This window comes from Lagenorhynchus albirostris, chromosome 3, assembly GCF_949774975.1.
Source record: "Lagenorhynchus albirostris chromosome 3, mLagAlb1.1, whole genome shotgun sequence".
Classification (NCBI taxonomy): Eukaryota; Metazoa; Chordata; class Mammalia; order Artiodactyla; family Delphinidae; genus Lagenorhynchus; species Lagenorhynchus albirostris.
In genome coordinates this window covers 75887182-75905874 of record NC_083097.1, presented here as the reverse complement: position 1 = coordinate 75905874, position 18693 = coordinate 75887182, and the positions used below count along the sequence as shown (strand labels likewise).

General features: G+C 34.7%; 1 protein-coding gene across 1 annotated transcript in view; it reads left to right on the top strand.

Annotated features, from left to right (window-relative positions):
- KIAA0825 (KIAA0825 ortholog) overlaps positions 1 to 18693 on the top strand; it is a 214442-nt gene that overhangs the window by 38007 nt on the left and 157742 nt on the right. Inside the window, exon 3 of the mRNA XM_060143272.1 lies at positions 16255 to 16386. Coding sequence (XP_059999255.1) covers positions 16256 to 16386 — 131 coding nt within the window. The 5' untranslated portion in view covers position 16255. The remainder of the gene's footprint in view (positions 1 to 16254; positions 16387 to 18693) is intronic.

Below are 18693 nucleotides of genomic sequence, written 5' to 3'. Positions count from 1 at the left end.
TAGGTAGACCTACACCTTGTTTGTCTACATCCTGGCATGTTCTCATATGTGAGACACCAGTATAGTGAACAGAATTCTCACTTTAACATATGGTTAAATTGGCCAAATCCCATTTATCTTTTCCAGTTCCTTTCCAGAAGTAATATAAGCTAACACATCTTTTTCAAGGAGAGCAGGAAGGGTGCTTGCTGATAAAGTAAATGCACTCTGGCACGAGCAGTTAGGTACAGCTAGCTTCTTCAGATCTTAGGGGATGGTGGTGGCAGAACTATTCTATGCTGCCGGCTCTGCTGGCCACTTGATGCGCAGCCAGTTGTACTGAGCCCTGTGGTTACTTTGGCCTGTGGATTGCACATTTCCCATCCTTTATTCAGTTTTGCCAGAGTGAATACAATCTGAGCTCTCTATTGCTGCAAGGATTTTATTACATATCATATGATATAAATCTACAGCTATTTATTTTACTGTTGGGTAACACATTTTTATTTTGTAATAACCATTTTGGTGACAGTGATTTAGAAAAAACAAAAGAAAATAACAGTGTACATTTAATAGTTAGTACTAAATTTCATTACACTTGCCGAAAAGAATTAATGTGTAACTCACACTATGGGGGCTATAATGATATCACAGAAGACATGAAAACAAGAAGACATAGAGGGACTTCTCTGGTGGTCCAGCGGTTAAGATTCTGTGTTCCCAATGCAGGGGGCCCAGGTTCAATCCCTGGTCAGGGAACTAGATCCCACATGCTGCGGCTAAAGACCCCACATGCTGCAAGGAAGATCCCGTGTGCCAAAACTAAGACCTGGTGCAGCCAAATAAACAAATAAATAAATAAATAAAAATACTAAAGAAAAAAAAGAAGACATAGAAGCATCAACAGCTATTGCATAGTCTTAAGACCATGCCCGAAAATGCAACATTTTAATACTTAGCTGCAGAAGGTACATTTGTGTACCACTTTATGAAACATGACTTTTCATTTAGATCAAGTGACCGTACTAAATTAATTTCTCTCATCTTCAGCTTCAGGTTTTCTTGTGCATGTATGAAAGGTGAAACAATAGCTGTTAATGTATTGGCTCTATTAAAAGAACTTTATTAACACTTAAATGATGCCACTTTTACCTCAGTATCATTGGATATTTCTAGTAAAAAAAATCAATTCCAGTAATGGTTCAAGTTTCTTGTCTAATACATGGCATCAAAGTAAAGCATTTAGAAGTTCGTTCTGTAAAAGGTGAAACACTTGACATTATTGTGAATACTATTTATTGTAAATTGAATTACAGACTGCAACATACATGATAAAATTGTTTGGTCTTGGTGATATTAAAGATATGTTGGGACTTCCCTGATGGTCCAGTGGTTAAGACTCTGTGCTTCCACTGCTTCCATCCCTGGTTGGGGAACTAAGATCCTGTGCAGACAAAAAAAAAAAAAAAAAAAAAAAGTTGAGGTAGAACATAACATCATAAATTTTTTTGAATAAATTTAGAACCTATAGAGAGAACTATACTTAGAATATGTTGTGATGCACATATTTGTGCAATTCATAATTGCCTCTAAGAAATCTATAAAATCTACCAATCTAAATAGAAGACATAGTTCTAAAAGAGTACAAATATGTTTATACATACATGAAATAACCAGCCTAGAAATTTTTTTAAAATATTTATTTATTTATTTTATTTACTTGGCTGTGCCCCATCTTAGTTGTGGCACATGGGATCTTTGATCTTCCTTGTGGCATGCAGGATCTTTAGTTGTGACCTGTGGGATCTAGTTCCCTGACTAGGGATCAAACCTGGGCCCTCTGCATTGGGAGTGTGGAGTCTTAGCCACTGGACCACTAGGGAAGTCCCCAGCCCGGAAATGTTTATGGTTAGATTGATCTGATAAAATAAAAATAACTTAAGCATGGCAGTATACACTTTCTCTCTAACACATATATATGGAATCTAAAAAAAAAATGGTTCTGATGAACCTAAGGGCAGGACAGGAATAAAGACACAGATGTAGGATTTTAGAAATTTTTGAGACTTTGAAGAGTAAGTTTGTAAATCAATGAAAATATCCTACCATGGTATTAAATACTTTCATAAAAATGTTCTCTAAATTTTGGTGCAGTTTCTGCAAAATCTACTGGAAATTTTTAGTCAAAGCATTTAACAAGTAGAAGGCAAAAAATTCAGTTTATGTGAAGCTTTTAGGGAATTGCAATTATTGAACACAAAGCTTGCAAATAGGAGGACCTTGAAATGTTTCTCTGTGAAATCAAATGGGAAACTGAACAAATTAATTTATAAGAACTCGAATGATGTATAAAATTTAATTGTGAAATTCCATAATTGTGTTTTGAAATACCTACGCTTATGGGGAAAATATTTTGATGGAGTTCATATTTTTAATTGAATAAATTTATATTATGGTTCAGAATGAAGTTAACCTGGAAAAGCCTACAAGTTTGCAGTACCTAAATTTAGCAAAACATAAAAATAGAACTACCATATGACCCAGCAATCCTACTACTGGGCATATACCCTGAGAAAACCATAATTCAAAAAGAGTCATGTACCACAGTATTCATCGCAGCTCTATTTACAATAGCGAGGACATGGAACCAACCTAAATGTCTATCGACAGATGAATGGATAAAGAAGATGTGGCACATATATAAAATGGAATATTACCCAGCCATAAAAAGAAACGAAATTGAGTTATTTGTAGTGAGGTTGATGGATCTAGAGTCTGTCATACAGAGTGAAGTAAGTCAGAAAGAGAAAGGCAAATACTTTATGCTAACACATATATATGGAATCTAAAAAAAAAAGGGTTCTAACGAACCTAAGGGCAGGACAGGAGTAAAGACACAGATGCAGAGAATGGACTTGAGGACACGGGGAGGGGGAAGGGTAAGCTGGGATGAAGTGAGAGAGTAACATTGACGTATACACTACCAAATGTAAAATAAATAGCTAGTGGGAAGCAGCCTCATAGCACAGGGAGATCAGTTCGGTGCTTTGTGACCACCTAGAGGGGTGGGTTAAGGAGGGTGGGAGGGAGACGCAAGAGGAAAGGGATATGGGAATATATGTATGCATATAGCTGATTCACTTTGTTACACAGCAGAAACTAACACACCATTGTAAAGCAATTATACTCCAATAAAGATGTTTTTAAAATAAATAAATAAATAAATTTAGCAAAACATTGAAAATAAGCATATATATTTATTTGATAAATTTGTCTTATGTTATTAGTCCAAAAAGGCACTTTGCATACAGGCAAAAAAATAGAAACTGTAAAAATATTTTGGCTAGAGTATTTTTGTATTTCATTATTAAAAATTAAAATTGGTGATATTTTCCACTAGTGAATTTGCTCTGAACTTAATAAATTTACCAGGTAGATTTGCACCTGAGAAAGAGTATACAGAAGAGTCACTTGAAGGTGTCAACAACTTAAAATTTACTAACCATAAATTGTATCTTGGAAAATTATAAAAATAATACAATCATATTTTTAAAAATACATTCTTCAGAAAAATAACTGAGAGGCAGACGCAACTAAGAAATTGATTAAAGTATATGAAATGTACCAAGAATTATCTGTTTTTATATTTTTAATGTTAAAACAATATAAAGATTTTTTTTACTTCAATGGGCATAGATATAGGAATTTTTTGAAAGAATGTTATTTTGAATATAAGTATTACATAGGTCCACAAATATTATAAAGCTACTTACTTGATTTGTAAGTATCCATCTCAAAAAATTACATAATTTAAATTATTTTCAGTACCCTTTTTACTCCAAGAAAAAAGGTCCTAGTTTGAATGAATAAATTCTATAATCCTTTGATGTATATGTGCTTCATCCCCTCCTTCCCAAATCCCATTTCCCCTTTTCCAAATGATTGCTTTATTGTAATCCTTATACTTCAAATTCATTATTTCCAAAATGAACACTCCCTTTCCCCCTACAAATTAAAAATGTGACTCTTTCCTGTGATTTTTCTCTTTCGCTTAAGAGTATGTCTTTTCTACCAGTCATTTAGAGTTAAAATCTTGCTATAAACACTGATTCCTCTCTCACCTTTACAAAGATCATTCTGGTGGTAGGATAGAGAATGAATTAGGAGATAATGCTAAAAATAGGGAAACACTTTAGCAAACTGCTGTACTAATCCAGCAGTTTGGATTTTGGATTTACACAGAAGCAATATGAGAACAGGGTTGTATATGACAAATACGAAGGCAAACTAACCATCTGGCTATGGGAGTGGTGAGAGAACATTAGAACATGGCGGATTGCTCCCACATTTCTGACATGAGTGCCTAGGTTGATAGTGGTGCTGTTAACTATCAGAGGGACCTAAAGAAAATGAAGACCTTTTAGAGGGAAGATAATAAAATTGTTTGGGGCATGTTGAGTTTAGGTGCCTGTGGGACATCCACGGGAGTTATCCAGTGTGGAGTTGGACAGTTAGAACAGGAGCTCCAAACACAGGTTGTAGCAGAAGACATGGATACTGATGAAATTGTTCACTCAGAGGACCACAGGAAAGAGACAGAAAAAGGGACTGGTAAAGGAAACTGAGCTGTGGTGTCCAGGACAGATTTAGGGAGAAACAGTGCCCTAATAGCACTTCCTTTGGTTAAGGAAGTGCCTGTGACCAGTGTGGAGTGTAGCAGTTTGGACAGAAGACTGACATTTGGCAATTTTGAGGTTCTATAACTATAGGAAGAATTCAGGCCTAGCTTAGGAAATGTTCCCAGAAATATCATACCATTTGAAACTTTTAGATTTAAGTTTAATAAATTAAGCTTCAAAGATATAATAGTTTATGTATAGTTTTGCAGGTAACATTTATTCTACTACTCCTCTACAAACTTATTATCATTATTCATTTTTACTTTGACTTTTTTCAAAGTTTCACATTGTGTGTACAAGGGCATGTTGATTAGTATAGAGTGGACTTTCTAATATCTTGTCAAGAATGTCAGTTTTATTATAATTTCACACATAGAACTATTCTAGAAATTTGACTTTGAAGTTGAGTCAATCCAAAACAATTTAAAAAATCTCTTTATTTTTCATTCTTAGGATTGTTTCTCAATGGTATCTATGCATAAAATTTTAATGTTTTTACATTTTATTTTTACTTATTAGTTCTTTCAAAGAATGTGTTCTGTATCTTTAGACTTTATTTAGTAATTAAAGCACCTAATTTAAGTAGTTTTCTTTCTATAGTCCATGCCTCCACATTGCCTCTTATATGTTAATTTTGGTCCCTCAGCTTTGGTATATGATTCATCTTTTAGTAGAAAAATACTGGGTTCTTTCATCACAATTACAGTCATTGGTCTGATAATCCTATGAGTCAATCTACACAAAACAAGAAGCTCATATCAAACTCGTGGCAGGTTTAGTTAAAATTAAAATGCACGCTCAACTGTAGAGATTGTCAAGTGTGGAAATAATATTTGTCCAGCTGGACAGCTTTCTTTTGTAGTTGCTAAATGAAAGTTGAGATTCTGTCTGCTCCTTGAAAGCTTCTGTGTCATGAAGGTAATTTGGACTGTTTGTGGTTTGACAGGGATTATTAAAATCAGATGAAGTGAAGGGAAGCAAGTGTGAGAAAGCAAAATTGACACTGACACTCTCTATTATTTGCAGCTTGGATCATGATGACTATGTTGATATGATAGATTCACTGTTGAGATATGTTAAGCAGCAAATAAAGTAAAAAGCAAGAATAGTGATGGATTTTCAGATTTAACATGAAGAAATCCAATATTTACTTTCACTGATTACTTTTTAAATAGGTTTTCAGGTCATTTCATATGAATTTATTTATAACCAACAACAAATTATCCCTGTGTTGAACTATAGAATTAAAAAGTATACTGCAAAGGCAGGATAACAGGAAATTAAATATTAAAGAAATAGATCACATGATTAAAATAATAGAATTTTTAAACTAGAAGGGTCCTTAAAGATCGCTTTTATCTGATTTCCTTTTTTGGTAGATGGAAACTAGAAAGAGTTTTAAGGTATCACATTTAAATGTTATTTGATAGCATAAATAAATGTAAAATCTAATTTTTCACCATAAATATATTTTCTTACCTTTTCACAGTTATTATAGTATATTATAGTTATATGTTTTCTATAAATAGTATTATCTACTTTAATGAAGTAAATGCCTTCCATAAACATGACCTTCTACTGAAAGCATTCTTAGTAGAAGGAGTTATAGCAAAAGGCTATTTCAAGATGCCAACCAAGGGCAGTTATAGTAGAAAAATATAAATAAATATGACGAATACATATATATAAAACTAGGTGAAGAACCTGGAGTTATCCTATGCATTGTGGAAAACCTTCAGTGGTATTTAGGCAGAGTAGTGAAATGATCTGAATTGGTTTGTAACATGAGAAGTCTAATGCCAGTGTGCAAGGTGGATATCACCCAGGTTTCCTACAATTCGGTTCAACGGTTCTAACACTAACTACCTGGAGTTAGCACAGTCATTGCAAGTGAAAGGCTTAGTCCTGCAAGGCTGCCCCCACTTCAGACGTGAGCAAGTGAGGTCTCCAGGGATACCCGCTTCTGCCTGGCTGACTACAAATTCAGCAGCTCCCACAGGTTCAGTAATTCATTTGAATGACTCACAGGACTCAGGAAAGTGCCATACTTCTGATTACAGTTTTATTAAAAAGGATACAACTCAGGAACAGCCAAATGGAAGAGACACATCGGACGAAGTAAGGAAGGGGGTAGGAGTGGCAAAAACCAAATATGTATTTATTATACCACAAATATGTATTTATGTATCTTGGAGACAGGTAGTGTTCCAGATTTGGGGCGCTGGTGCAGAAAGAAGGAGAAGTCAAATTTGAGAGCAGTGGTGACCATTTAAGATATTAGGAAGAGAAAGGATCAAAGAATTTGATGACCATTTAAAACGGGTCAGCAAACTTTTTCTATTAAAGGCCAGATAGTAAATATTTTAGGATTTGTGGGCAGCATATGGCCACTGTAGTATATTCTTTTTTGTTTGTTTTTTAATTTTTACAATACGTTAGAAATGTAAAAACTATCCTTAGCTTGTAGGCCATAGAAAGCACAGACTGCACCATAGTTTGCTGACTTTTGATTTAAAATACTAGGCATGGAAGAGGGAGATTAGGTAGGTGGTGACCCTATGACATAGGAAGAAAAGTTATTTTAAGAAAAAGATTTTTTTTTTCTTAAGATTATTTATTTATTTATTTTTATTTTTGGCGGCGTTGGGTCTTCGTTGCTGTAAGCGGGCTTTCTCTAGTTGCGGCGAGCAGGGGCTACTCTTCGTTGCGGTGCACCGGCTTCTGATTGCGGTGGCTTCTCTTGTTGCGGAGCACGGGCTCTAAGCGCGGGGGCTTCAATAGCTGTGGCGCACGGGCTTAGTTGCTCCGCGGGCTCGAACCTGTGTGCCCTGCATTGGCAGGCGGATTCTTAACCACTGCGCCACCAGGGAGGTCCAAGAAAAAGATTTTGAATTAAATGTTGAACATATTGAGTTGAAGGGACCTTTGGATCAGCAAAGTGGAATTGTCTAGTAAGTGCTTGGATGTATGTGTGGGGTTTTAGAGAATTAGACACATAGACCTTGAATTTTCAGCATCAAGATAATAGATGAAAGAGGTTGTGAAAAGCATGCAGAATAGGAAGAGAACCAGTAACTCCAGCATGAGATGGGTAGGAAGAGAAGCAAAAGAGAAATTTCCATAGTCCGCTTCCCAACTCAGGCAAGGGAAATAAGGAGATTTGGGAAGACTGAAAAATGAAACTAATAGGAAAAGATTTTTGAGGTCTGAGGAGAAAATCCAATGAATAAAAATAAAACAAAAATTTTTAAGTAAAACAAATCTACTACAGTAAAATTATGTAAAAGGAAGCAGTTGCTTTGAATGAAAAATGCTCAAGGAAAGTATTTAAAATGAGAAGCAGGTTTAGAAAGAACTCTGTGGTGAATATCAGTGTTCAATGGCAGAGATGAGAGAGGAGCCAATCAAGATATTTGTTAGTTTAATAAAAACTACTCTGGTCAATTTAAACAAACAAACAAAGTGGCTGTTGGGCGGTTGAGCAGGGAAAGGATTTATTATATGTATCTCACAGAACCAAAAGGAAGCTGTATGAGCAGTCAGTCAGTCAGAGGAGGACAGGAACTGGGCAATTACAGGGGTCTCAGCCAAAAAAATCCATGCATCTTTTCTTGGGAGGCTGGAAGTATCGTGATTGGTTTACTACCAGTGATTCCCTGTCCCTGCCTTCATTCCAGATTTCAAAATTTATTTAGTATGCATCTGATGGTTCAGCTTGGCTCAGATTTCTAACCCTGAATCAATTAGTTATGACCAGGAATGCTGGGTCCTTTAGCATAGAAAATGCACCACCATTGTACATCTGATACTGTATATCAGATAAAAAAAGAAATGTGAGCTGGTCAGCTACCCAAAGTGGGGCCTCCTACCAGGAGCCTCTGAATAAATGATGTGAGAAACTAGAAGAGAACCAGGAAAGTATAATACTTAGGAAAATTGACAAGAGGGAAGACAACTTCAAGGAATGAGTAGCTGTCAGTACCAAATAGTGCAGAGATTGAGTATGATGGGAAGTGAAAAGTATTTTTGTCAGTTTCAGTAAAAGGTTGGAGGCTGAAACCAGATTGTTCTGGGTTGAGAAGTGAAAGATGAGAACATGAGATTAAGAAATATGGACTGCTATTTTGAGATGCCAGGCTATGAAAAGAAGGGGATCCTAGGGAGGGTTTTGTTGGTTTCTAAAAAGCAAGAAACTTGAACATGTTTATAGTCAACTGAAAGGGATATTGATGTTGTAGGACTAGTTGATGATAACTGATGGAGCAAAGCCCTGAAAATCATAAAAGGGTATTTCAGTGGATAGATTTATTCATCAAATTGATGTTAATAAATAATATTACTAAAATTTAGGAGAATAGTATCACATTAACTTGACTAGCTAATCAATAATATTAACATTTTAGGGGAAATTCTTCAACTCTTGGAACATACTTTAAGAACTGTAACTCCTTTAGAAGCACCCATTTCGATACAAAGTACATACTAAGTTCAAAGCATTCTTGCCTAATTATTAAAAGAGTTCCTTAAAAATAGAATTGACATCTCATAAGCTATTATTCCCACTTGCTACATAATGCAACTGCCTTTTAAAAAGTGCTCCATAACTTAAACTTTCTAATGCAGATGTAGTTTTCCAAATTACTAAGGTTTTACTGTACTGAAAATTCATTAGTAAATCACAGCCCCATGATTTGCAACATTATTTAGTTCTAATCTCAAAATATATAATAATTTTATGACTTTTTTAAATTTATTTTTTTAGTCTTAAACTGATTTTTTTGAATTTTATTTATTTATTTTTTTATACAGCAGGTTCTTATTAGTTATCTATTTTATACATATTAGTGTATATATGTCAATCCCAATCTCCCAATTCATCCCACCACCATCCCCCACCCCCCAGCTTTCCCCCCTTGGTGTCCATACATTTGTTCTTTACATCTGTGTTTTATGACTTTTAAATCATGTGAAATATACAAACACCAAGTTATAAAAGAATGCTGAAATTAAATTCATTTTTAATTATCTTGGTTTCACTGTTGTATTAAAGCAAGAGATGATGAAGATTGCATATTGAAGATTATAAAGAGTTATTAAAATGAAAATATTTTCTGGAAAGAAAGGTACACTGAAAAATAAAGAAAGCAATGTCAATTTGGTGAGTAAAGCATATGACAATTAATTCTGTTTGCTTGTCAAGCTGCAATAGTGTATTCCAACTGATCCTGTCAGTTTCTACTTCATACATACACATATCTAAATTACTAATAGAGGAGTTACAGTGAAGTGTTCTATATTTTATCAAAGAGGATTTTAATAGCTGTAGTATGTTAATATGAGTACTTACTGGATGTATATCAATATTATAGCTCATATAATTATAATAATCAGAACTTCCACAATAATTAGTAGAAACCATAGCAGTATAAATTGAATAAAACAAGTTCATTATTTCCTAATATAAGACTTTAGTGTATTAGGTATTTGAAATGACTGTCAATAAATGGAGATCCATTTGAGTTGTTTCTCAGTCTTAGGGGAGGCTAGAACATTAAAATTTCAACTCTCAGTAATTGATGAAAATAAATTTTTGGCAACTCTGAGATATCACAGGGGAAGATCTAGCCTTAAAAAAATCTTTTTTTGGAAATTATATAGGCTTCATAATGAATGAAATTTATAATGGTTCTAGGGAAAGCTGTTAAATATATATGGCAGTAAACAAGCCAACATATATGAGAGGTAAAATAATAATTCTCTTGTACAACTTTATAACTACATAAAATTGTCAAGATTTAGTAAAAGTTAAATTTTGAATTATATAAAGTTGGCAGGACTTTGTGAATGATGTAAGAAGACTACTTTGTGACTAAATATGGATGGAAAAGTTAAAATGAACCAGGCCAGAAGAAAAGGCTGGTTCAGATTTAAGAACGACGACCTGGTCCAAATTTCAGTTTGCTTTTTTTTTAATCAAATCAGCAACTCAAACCAAACAAGAAATACAAAGAATAATACAAATAATATAAAAGATACCAAGAATAATAGCTCAAGGATACATGATGGCTGTAATGTCACCTTCCTTGTGGAGGCATAGTGCCCAAACTCAGTTCATCTCAGACATCTTTTGTTGAGTAAAGAGTGTTTCAATTCAAAGGAACCCAGAAACATGGGCTGATTGCTTTTTAGAATATTTTAGGGAGGTGCAGGTTGGAGAATGGAGCATCAGTACAGGGCATCTACCTATTACCATAAGAGAACGTCTTCCTGCCTCACGTTTCCTCTTTTCACATAATATTTCTTGCTAAGCTACAGATTCTACTTTAGCTTTCCATGTGGTAGTCCTGGAGAAGGGAAAAGGGAAGAATTAAAAATAGCTCTGAGAGTCCAGGATACAGGAACAATGATGGTGTTGACAAATAGTCCATGGAAAAGTTAATTTGGGGGGTTCAGAAATATGTCCTTCTCCTACCATTTTTATAGAATAACAACAAATTTATAGCTAGAAGAAACCTCAGAGCCTAATAAATCCATTCACCTCATTTTATAAATGAGGAACATAAGCTCCATCCCTCTTGACAGATTGAATGACTCACCCAAAGTCACAGAGGCATTGGCAGACCAAGATCAGGACTCAGATCTTTTGATTCTTGGTTCAATGATGTTTAGAGTTAAATGTATTTTATTATAGAGCAACATTTTGAAACTTGTTCAGTTATATGTGGAATGTATAATTATCTTTAATTAATCAGAATACCCCACTTACTGTGCTAATTAACTGTTTATTTTAGGTTAAACAGTGGTATTGGATGGTAGGACTTCAGGTGAGCTAGAGCTGGTGGACACATTAATTCCACAGTCCAGCCATAGGTATGAAAGGCATTAGACCCTCCTCACTGGAGAAATCACTTGATCCAAATGTTTCCTTTACTAACTAAATTTCTGTGTGGATTTCCTCCCAAGGGTTGGTTTTTCTATCTTTCAATCCTTTTTAATCATGTTGGTCTTAAGAAGAATGGCACTTGGGACTATTATTATTGAAGAAACTGAGAAAAGATAAGATAAGAACTCTAACCATTGTATGTGTTTAGATAAAGAAGAAGAGACCTTAGGATAGAAAGGTATCATTTTAAAATATGTTAAGGGACAAGTGAGAGTCGAAAATTACTTTTGTCTGCTTTCTTTTGATCACGTAAGGTATGATTAGTTTTATTGCTTTACTGTAATGTTTTCTGGCAGTGCTTATAATATTTTCATATTTTATTATAGTCATTGTTCTTAGGAATTTATAACTCAACTGTTATAATTTGCCTGTGGCTGAAATTTGATCTACAGATGTTTGGCTTAGATATAATTCTTCAAACATAACTTGTCTTTAAAAGGCAATAATTAATATTAGATTGGCTGCTAATACTTGTTTGAAATATTAAACACTTTTTTTAATCTTATACAAAAAGTGATCAGAAACATTACGGGAGAATGAACATTTAAAAACAGAGTTGGGGAATGGAAATTTCAAAAACAAAGTTATTGTACTTTAAAAAGTTATAGTTCCCATCTTTGATTGATCGTGGATTAGGATAAGAGACTTCATTCATTATGTCAAATTATTATTGTGTCCCTGATGACGATTTATAGGGACATAAACAGAATATAAAGCTATATCTTGATCCATAGCTTCATAGCCTCTTCCTTTTCCCTTAGATTTTTTAAAGGTAATTCTATCTTTTTGAAATACCACTGAAGTATTTCCCAGATTACATTGGTCCCTCAATAATTTATTTTTCTGTTGTTGAGGTCATAGTTATGTTTCACTTAGAATATAGCAGTGATCTTTCTACTCGCTCCCTTTCTTATGGTCCTGTGCTTATTACTGTTCCTTGAGAGGAGAGACTGTTCAATCATTCAGTCTCTCTGCTCCTTCATGATGCCCAGCACAGTGTCAGACACACTGTGGGCCCACAAAATACATGTAAGGAAATGGGAAGTTTGGTGTCTGTGCTCATACTCATTCAGTGCGTGCTTCTTTCTCACCACAGTCCTGCAGGGATCACTGCCATCCTAATGGGAAAACTTCTAAATCCAAACTTTAGCGTCACTTACTACAGTCTGTACTCTCCCTCCTTTATTTCTCATGTTGGTCCTGTGCATCCCTATTCACTCAGGTTAATTTTCTCATCTTATTATAGTTTGCCCATCAAGTTTTCTATTATCCTATCACACAGCATCTTAAACTTTACTACCACTGTAAAGATGACTCTTGTTTCTCTTGTCCTTCACCACCTTGAAATCTTATCATACGTATGGAAGCATCACAGATCTATGCCAGTCATATGAAAACTCTGAGCCATCATCATTCTGGTACCCCATCATCGTTATCAAATGGCATTTTTTTATAATGACAGTCTTTGTATGTACTAATTAACTTCTCTACTGAGGTTAAATAGAGAAAATCATGCAACCATGTAGTTTGGGAATCCTTCAAAATCATGGTCACCAACCCTATCTGAATGTTTGACCTGTTTCTGTCCATTATTGTTTTACCCCAGAGCTGATTTCAATGAAGGACATAACACACACATTCAATATTGAAATGATACAAAACAACAGATTTCCTTTTAACAGCATTTGTAAGCACAAATACCACAAAACAATACAAAAAGTTTGGCGAAATGGTCAGTGGAGAGATATTTAGGAATTATGTAAGGTTTGAATCAGACTTTGAAAGAAATTGTAAATACAAATTGGCAAGAGAGAAGTTTTAAGGTTGGAAGATGTTTCAAATGAAGACATATAGAAAGTGTATTGGGTTAGCCAAAAAGTTTGTTTGGGGTTTTCCAGAGCAGCTTACCAAAAACCCAAACGAACTTTTTGGCCAACCCAATAGAATGAGAGATCATACAAGTCCTGAGAGCAAAGCTAATTTCTTTGTTAACTACTTATCCTAATTATATATAAAATAAGTACTTATTGCAAAACATTGGAAAGTGCTAAATATGAAGAAGAAAATAAAAATCAACCATAGTCTATCCAGTCTGTCCAAAGATAACCATTTTAACATTTTGTTTAATATCATTTCTACATTCTACAATGTTTTATATGCAGTAACTGATTCATTTATCAAGAGTCCAGCAACCTCAAGTTTTAAAACCAAACAGGTCTGGGTTCATACCCTACCCCCTAACACTGGGTAGCTATGTAACATGGACATGTTAGTTCATTTCTTTGGGCCCAAGTTCCCTCCCCTATACATGAGGATAATAACTGTTTTGTAGAGTTATTATGAAGATTAAGGAAGGTGATGTATATAAATTACCTTATACATAGTAGATATACCACAAATCATATTACTAGTTTGCTATTATATTTAAGCTGACTTCTACACATATTTTCTTTAGTTTGAATATGTGGAGTCTGAAGTAATGAGGCGTTACAATATCGACAAATTGGGGCAACTCTGAACAGAATATTGATAATATAATTTGTTTTATTACAGAGAAGCTGGCTATAAACAAAATATTTACTAAGTTTGAGTTCTCTACGGGAACCCTCAGCCATTCAAATCTTTCCATTATAAAACTGAAATTTTATTTTCTTGCAACAGTTTTTTAATATCTCATCACCTGAAAAGTTGAACTACCCAAAAAGATTCAAAAATATGCAAATACATAAACTGAATTCATTATTAGTAATATTGGCCATTGGGTTCAGAAATGACTGTTCTTGATAATAGCTGTAAGTAGGTGAGCTACTGGAAAGATAGGAAGATATCAAACTCATTGGTATATGGAAATATTGAGGTTTTGGTGTCCTAAAGAAGTATAACTTCTGATGGACATAGCATTTTCTACCACTTAGCTTATAGTTTCGGCAATTTTATTTTTTTGCCTGATTTCAAGTTAATGTTAATTATGGTATATTATAGGTAAATATTTGTTTTCAAATGAAAAATTAAACCTTTTATTGCAAAATATTTTTAAAAGGAGACTCCAAATGTATGAGGATTTTTTATTTATTTATTTAATTAATTAATTTTGGCTGTGTTGGGTCTTCGTTTCTGTGCGAGGGCTGTCTCTAGTTGCGGCAAGCGGGGGCCACTCTTCGTCGTGGTGCGCGGGCCTCTCACTGTCACGGCCTCTCTTGTTGTGGAGCACAAGCTCCAGACATGCAGGCTCAGTAGTTGTGGCTCACGGGCCTAGTTGCTCCACGGCATGTGGGATCTTCTCAGATCAGGGCTCGAACCCGTGTCCCCTGCATTGGCAGGCAGATTCTCAACCACTGTGCCACCAGGGAAGCCCCTGTATGAGGATTTTGATATTTAAAAATGGTATATTGGAACTAATTGAGTTTCAAATGACAAGTCTGGTGATACCATGGACTTCTATATTAAAATGTTTTAGTGGAATGTTTTCCTCTTAAAGTAATATCTCTTAGGAAGAATAAAAGCTGTATTCCAAAACAACTTCTTTGAAGTGCCAGATAGAAACTATGAGAACTCTTTAGCTGTTTTATTATATGATAATAAATTACCTACATTTATTAATAATTAAATAATTAAGGATGAGTGTGTCTATTAGTGTTGTAGCTTCTGCAAAACTTTTTAGATAATATTTCAAATATTTTGGGTGTATCCAAACTAAAACCACATTTTTCCAAGCCTTTTTCTTGTTAATATTTAGTCTATGTATATGTGTTATAATTTAATGTTTAAATTTCTCATTCATTTATACCATCAGTCATCAGATTAATATTTTATGTCAAAAAATAACGTACCTCTAAATAAAAAAAGTTTACACTCTGCCCCAACACTATCATTTTTAGTCTATCTCATTGCCCTGCTGTATTTGTTCTCATAGTACTTCTCATCATGTAAGCTTTTATAAAATATATCTGGTTATGTGTTTTTAAAATCTACCTTCCCCACTAGATCAAAACCACCATGAGGGCAGGGACTTTGACTTGTTGTGACTTGTTGTAGCTGTATCCCCAGCTTCTTCAGCAGTGCCTGTTATATATCAAGCATTCAGTGAATACATATGGAATGAATGATTGAAGTTTTGGTAGTGGGAAAATGCTTATCTCTAGAAGGAGTATTGTATTTAAGTTTTAGTCCAATGTCAGTACTTAGGTTGACAAGGGTGGTAGAAGAACGCAAGGGAAATTTTACCTTCTTCACATATAAAACAGGACTAGGGAATGAGACTAAAAAATTCTGAGTTTCCAATGAGTAGGTCAATATGTTGACAAGAGTGGAGGGAAGTTGCTGAATTCTTGAAGCAGCCACCCTTGTTCACACAGGTCCCTGAGGCTTCGTGATTTCCTTTGCAGCTCTTGGTTACAGTGAGAAGCAGCAGGATGCTTAGGTACTCTGACTTTTTTTCAGCTTTCAAACCATAGAGAAGCGTGAAAATTAGGTCACACCTCATGAAATTTAAATAATAAAACAATCTACCTAGATTAATAATACCCTACTTCTTCTACTGCTGTATTTTGCCTCTAAATGGGCATTATTATTTTGGAGTTAATATCACAACTTGAGGTGGATTTTTTTCCTTTCATTTTGGGGAAACTGACATTTTTTATTCTTATTCCTCAGGATGGATTGGAGAGATGAATATTCCCATAATTCTTTTGACCTACATTGTTTGTTAAATTCATTTCCTGGAGACTTGGAGTTTAAGCAGATCTTCAATGACATTGATGAAAAGATAGAACAAAATGCCATAAGGTAAATATTGCTAATTTTAAAACAAGTTGGTTTCATGTTTCATTTACACAAACTTTTATCGTGTCTAATTTTAGTGTTTCCTGCTCTTAAGAAAATTTTAGGTTTTAATTATCATTAACTTTCCTGAAAAAGAATTAATTAGACCCTCCCCTCTAGAATATAACATGATTTTCCTTATCTGATTACTACTTTAAATAAGGCTAAAAAATATAGGCATTGCCTTCAAATAGATAAAGTTTGTTGAATTACTCTTGTTGGGAGGAGGAAGTTTTCCTCTACCCTTCTAGGTTCTTTTGAGTAGTCTAAGAATTAAATTGACATGAGACAGATTAACAGAAGAAAATCAAACAAAAGTGTAATTACATGTATACATGGGAGAGAAACAGAAAAACTGAGTAGCTGGCCAAAATGGGCAAAATCCTCACCTTAACCATTCTCAGCTAAAGGCAAAAGAGGATGTTGAGGGTGGGTAGAGTGTCTTGGGAAGTTACCAGGAAAAGCACAGTAAACAAGGATAAGGTTGTTATGCAGATTTAAGTCAGTACCTTCTCCACTGATAAGAGTTTCTAGAGCTCCTCCTCTGCCTGGTACAGTGAGGGAGACACCCTTACAAATGGAGATTTTCCTTATAAATGTGAATGTTTCTAACAAAAGGGTAGCTCGTGCTTGGTTTTCAGAGTGTTTACCATATGTGTGTTTCTTAGAAAACAACCAGCTTAAAATAATTTAATATGCCAAAGAGACATATTTTAGGGTGGCAAATTCTGCTCCCCTAAACTGTTCATGATTTCTTAGTTTGCCAGTATTGATGGCCTGCATTTTCACTAATAGGTTTAGAATTAAATATTCTCATTTGATGGATAAGCACAGAAATTAAAATTTTGGAATTAAGGTATTAAAATAAATTCGTAGTATAAGGCCATGGATTTCTTGAATTGCTGAAAGCAGAACATTAAATTATTTTTATGTAATGTTTGTCATTTTAAGTCTCCTCACTTACTTAAGAGACTAGGGAGTCCACCTATGCAAGGTTAGTCTTTATCACCTACTCCAAAATTAGTGTTTCTAAACACTGGGGGAAGCAGGAACAGTTAAGCAGATTTCCATTAATACATATTCTCTGATAGAAAGGACTCTGTCTTTATATGCATTTGGACCCTAGAGTCAGTTCACTTATTTCAATCCTTTTGGTCAAAGATTCTAATAATTCATTTCATGTTGAAACCGTGTAACTCAGATTGGGATTGAACCCACGGGCCGGGACTTGAACCCAGCCTAAACCCAAATTGGGACTTGAACCCACGGTGTTTTAATTAGAATCACTCAACTCGTGTCTGGACTTACTGAGGCTCAGGTTCTTTGTCTCTCAGCGCAGAAGGAATTCAGCAAGAGGCAACAAGTAGATTTATTAATATAGGAAGCTTGTGAGAGATGCAAGTGGAAAGGTGAGGGGGCTCTGCCCCAAGGATTAAGCGGGCTACATTTTTATAATCAAAAGAAAGTGGGACAGGGGGAAAAGACCACCTTCTTCCTCATTTTTCCTCATCAGGCTTACATCACTACCTCCTCCTTCTTATCGGGCAGGAGAGTATTTGACCCATGAGGTCAAACTAGGACTGTCAGGGCACTTATTCAAATCAGCAGAAGGGTGGTAACATATACTAAAATATGTTGAATCATCTCAGGTTTCCATATAATGAGGGTCTCCTACTTTGGAATGTCACCTTTCCCTTAAATTCCTGTCCTTGGTCCTAAGGATCATTATCTTGTTGAACTCAACCAGCAGAATGCAGGCCTCATTTTTTCTCTTTCACTTAATGACCTGGGGTGTATCTCGTGCTTTTATTTATGACTTTATATTTAAGCAAGCTTGCTTCTTCCACGACATTCCGATAGCTTTCTTGAGTGACTGTTAACTTACAGTGATCTCCCAAAGTTCCCTAGGTTTCCCTCTCTGTCTATAATCCCCTACTAGGACTTCTACAACTACCTGTATAACTATCCTACTCTATCCCTATCAATGTGGGTTACAAATATGCACACCACAGTAAAAATTTCTATTATTGAATGACATATGGTATCTCCTTTTTGAAAACTTAAAATATAGTTATATTGGATTGTCAAAGGCACTGAACCAAGCAAGTGAAATTTTCTTGCAATTTTTTTCCTCATGTTTAATATGAGAATACAGTTAATTTTTCATCATAACAATGGGCATAAATAACTTGAATTCAAAAGATAACCTATAATCCAATAAAAATTTAAAAAAACAAAACAAACAAAAAACCAAAAGGTAACATATTGTTG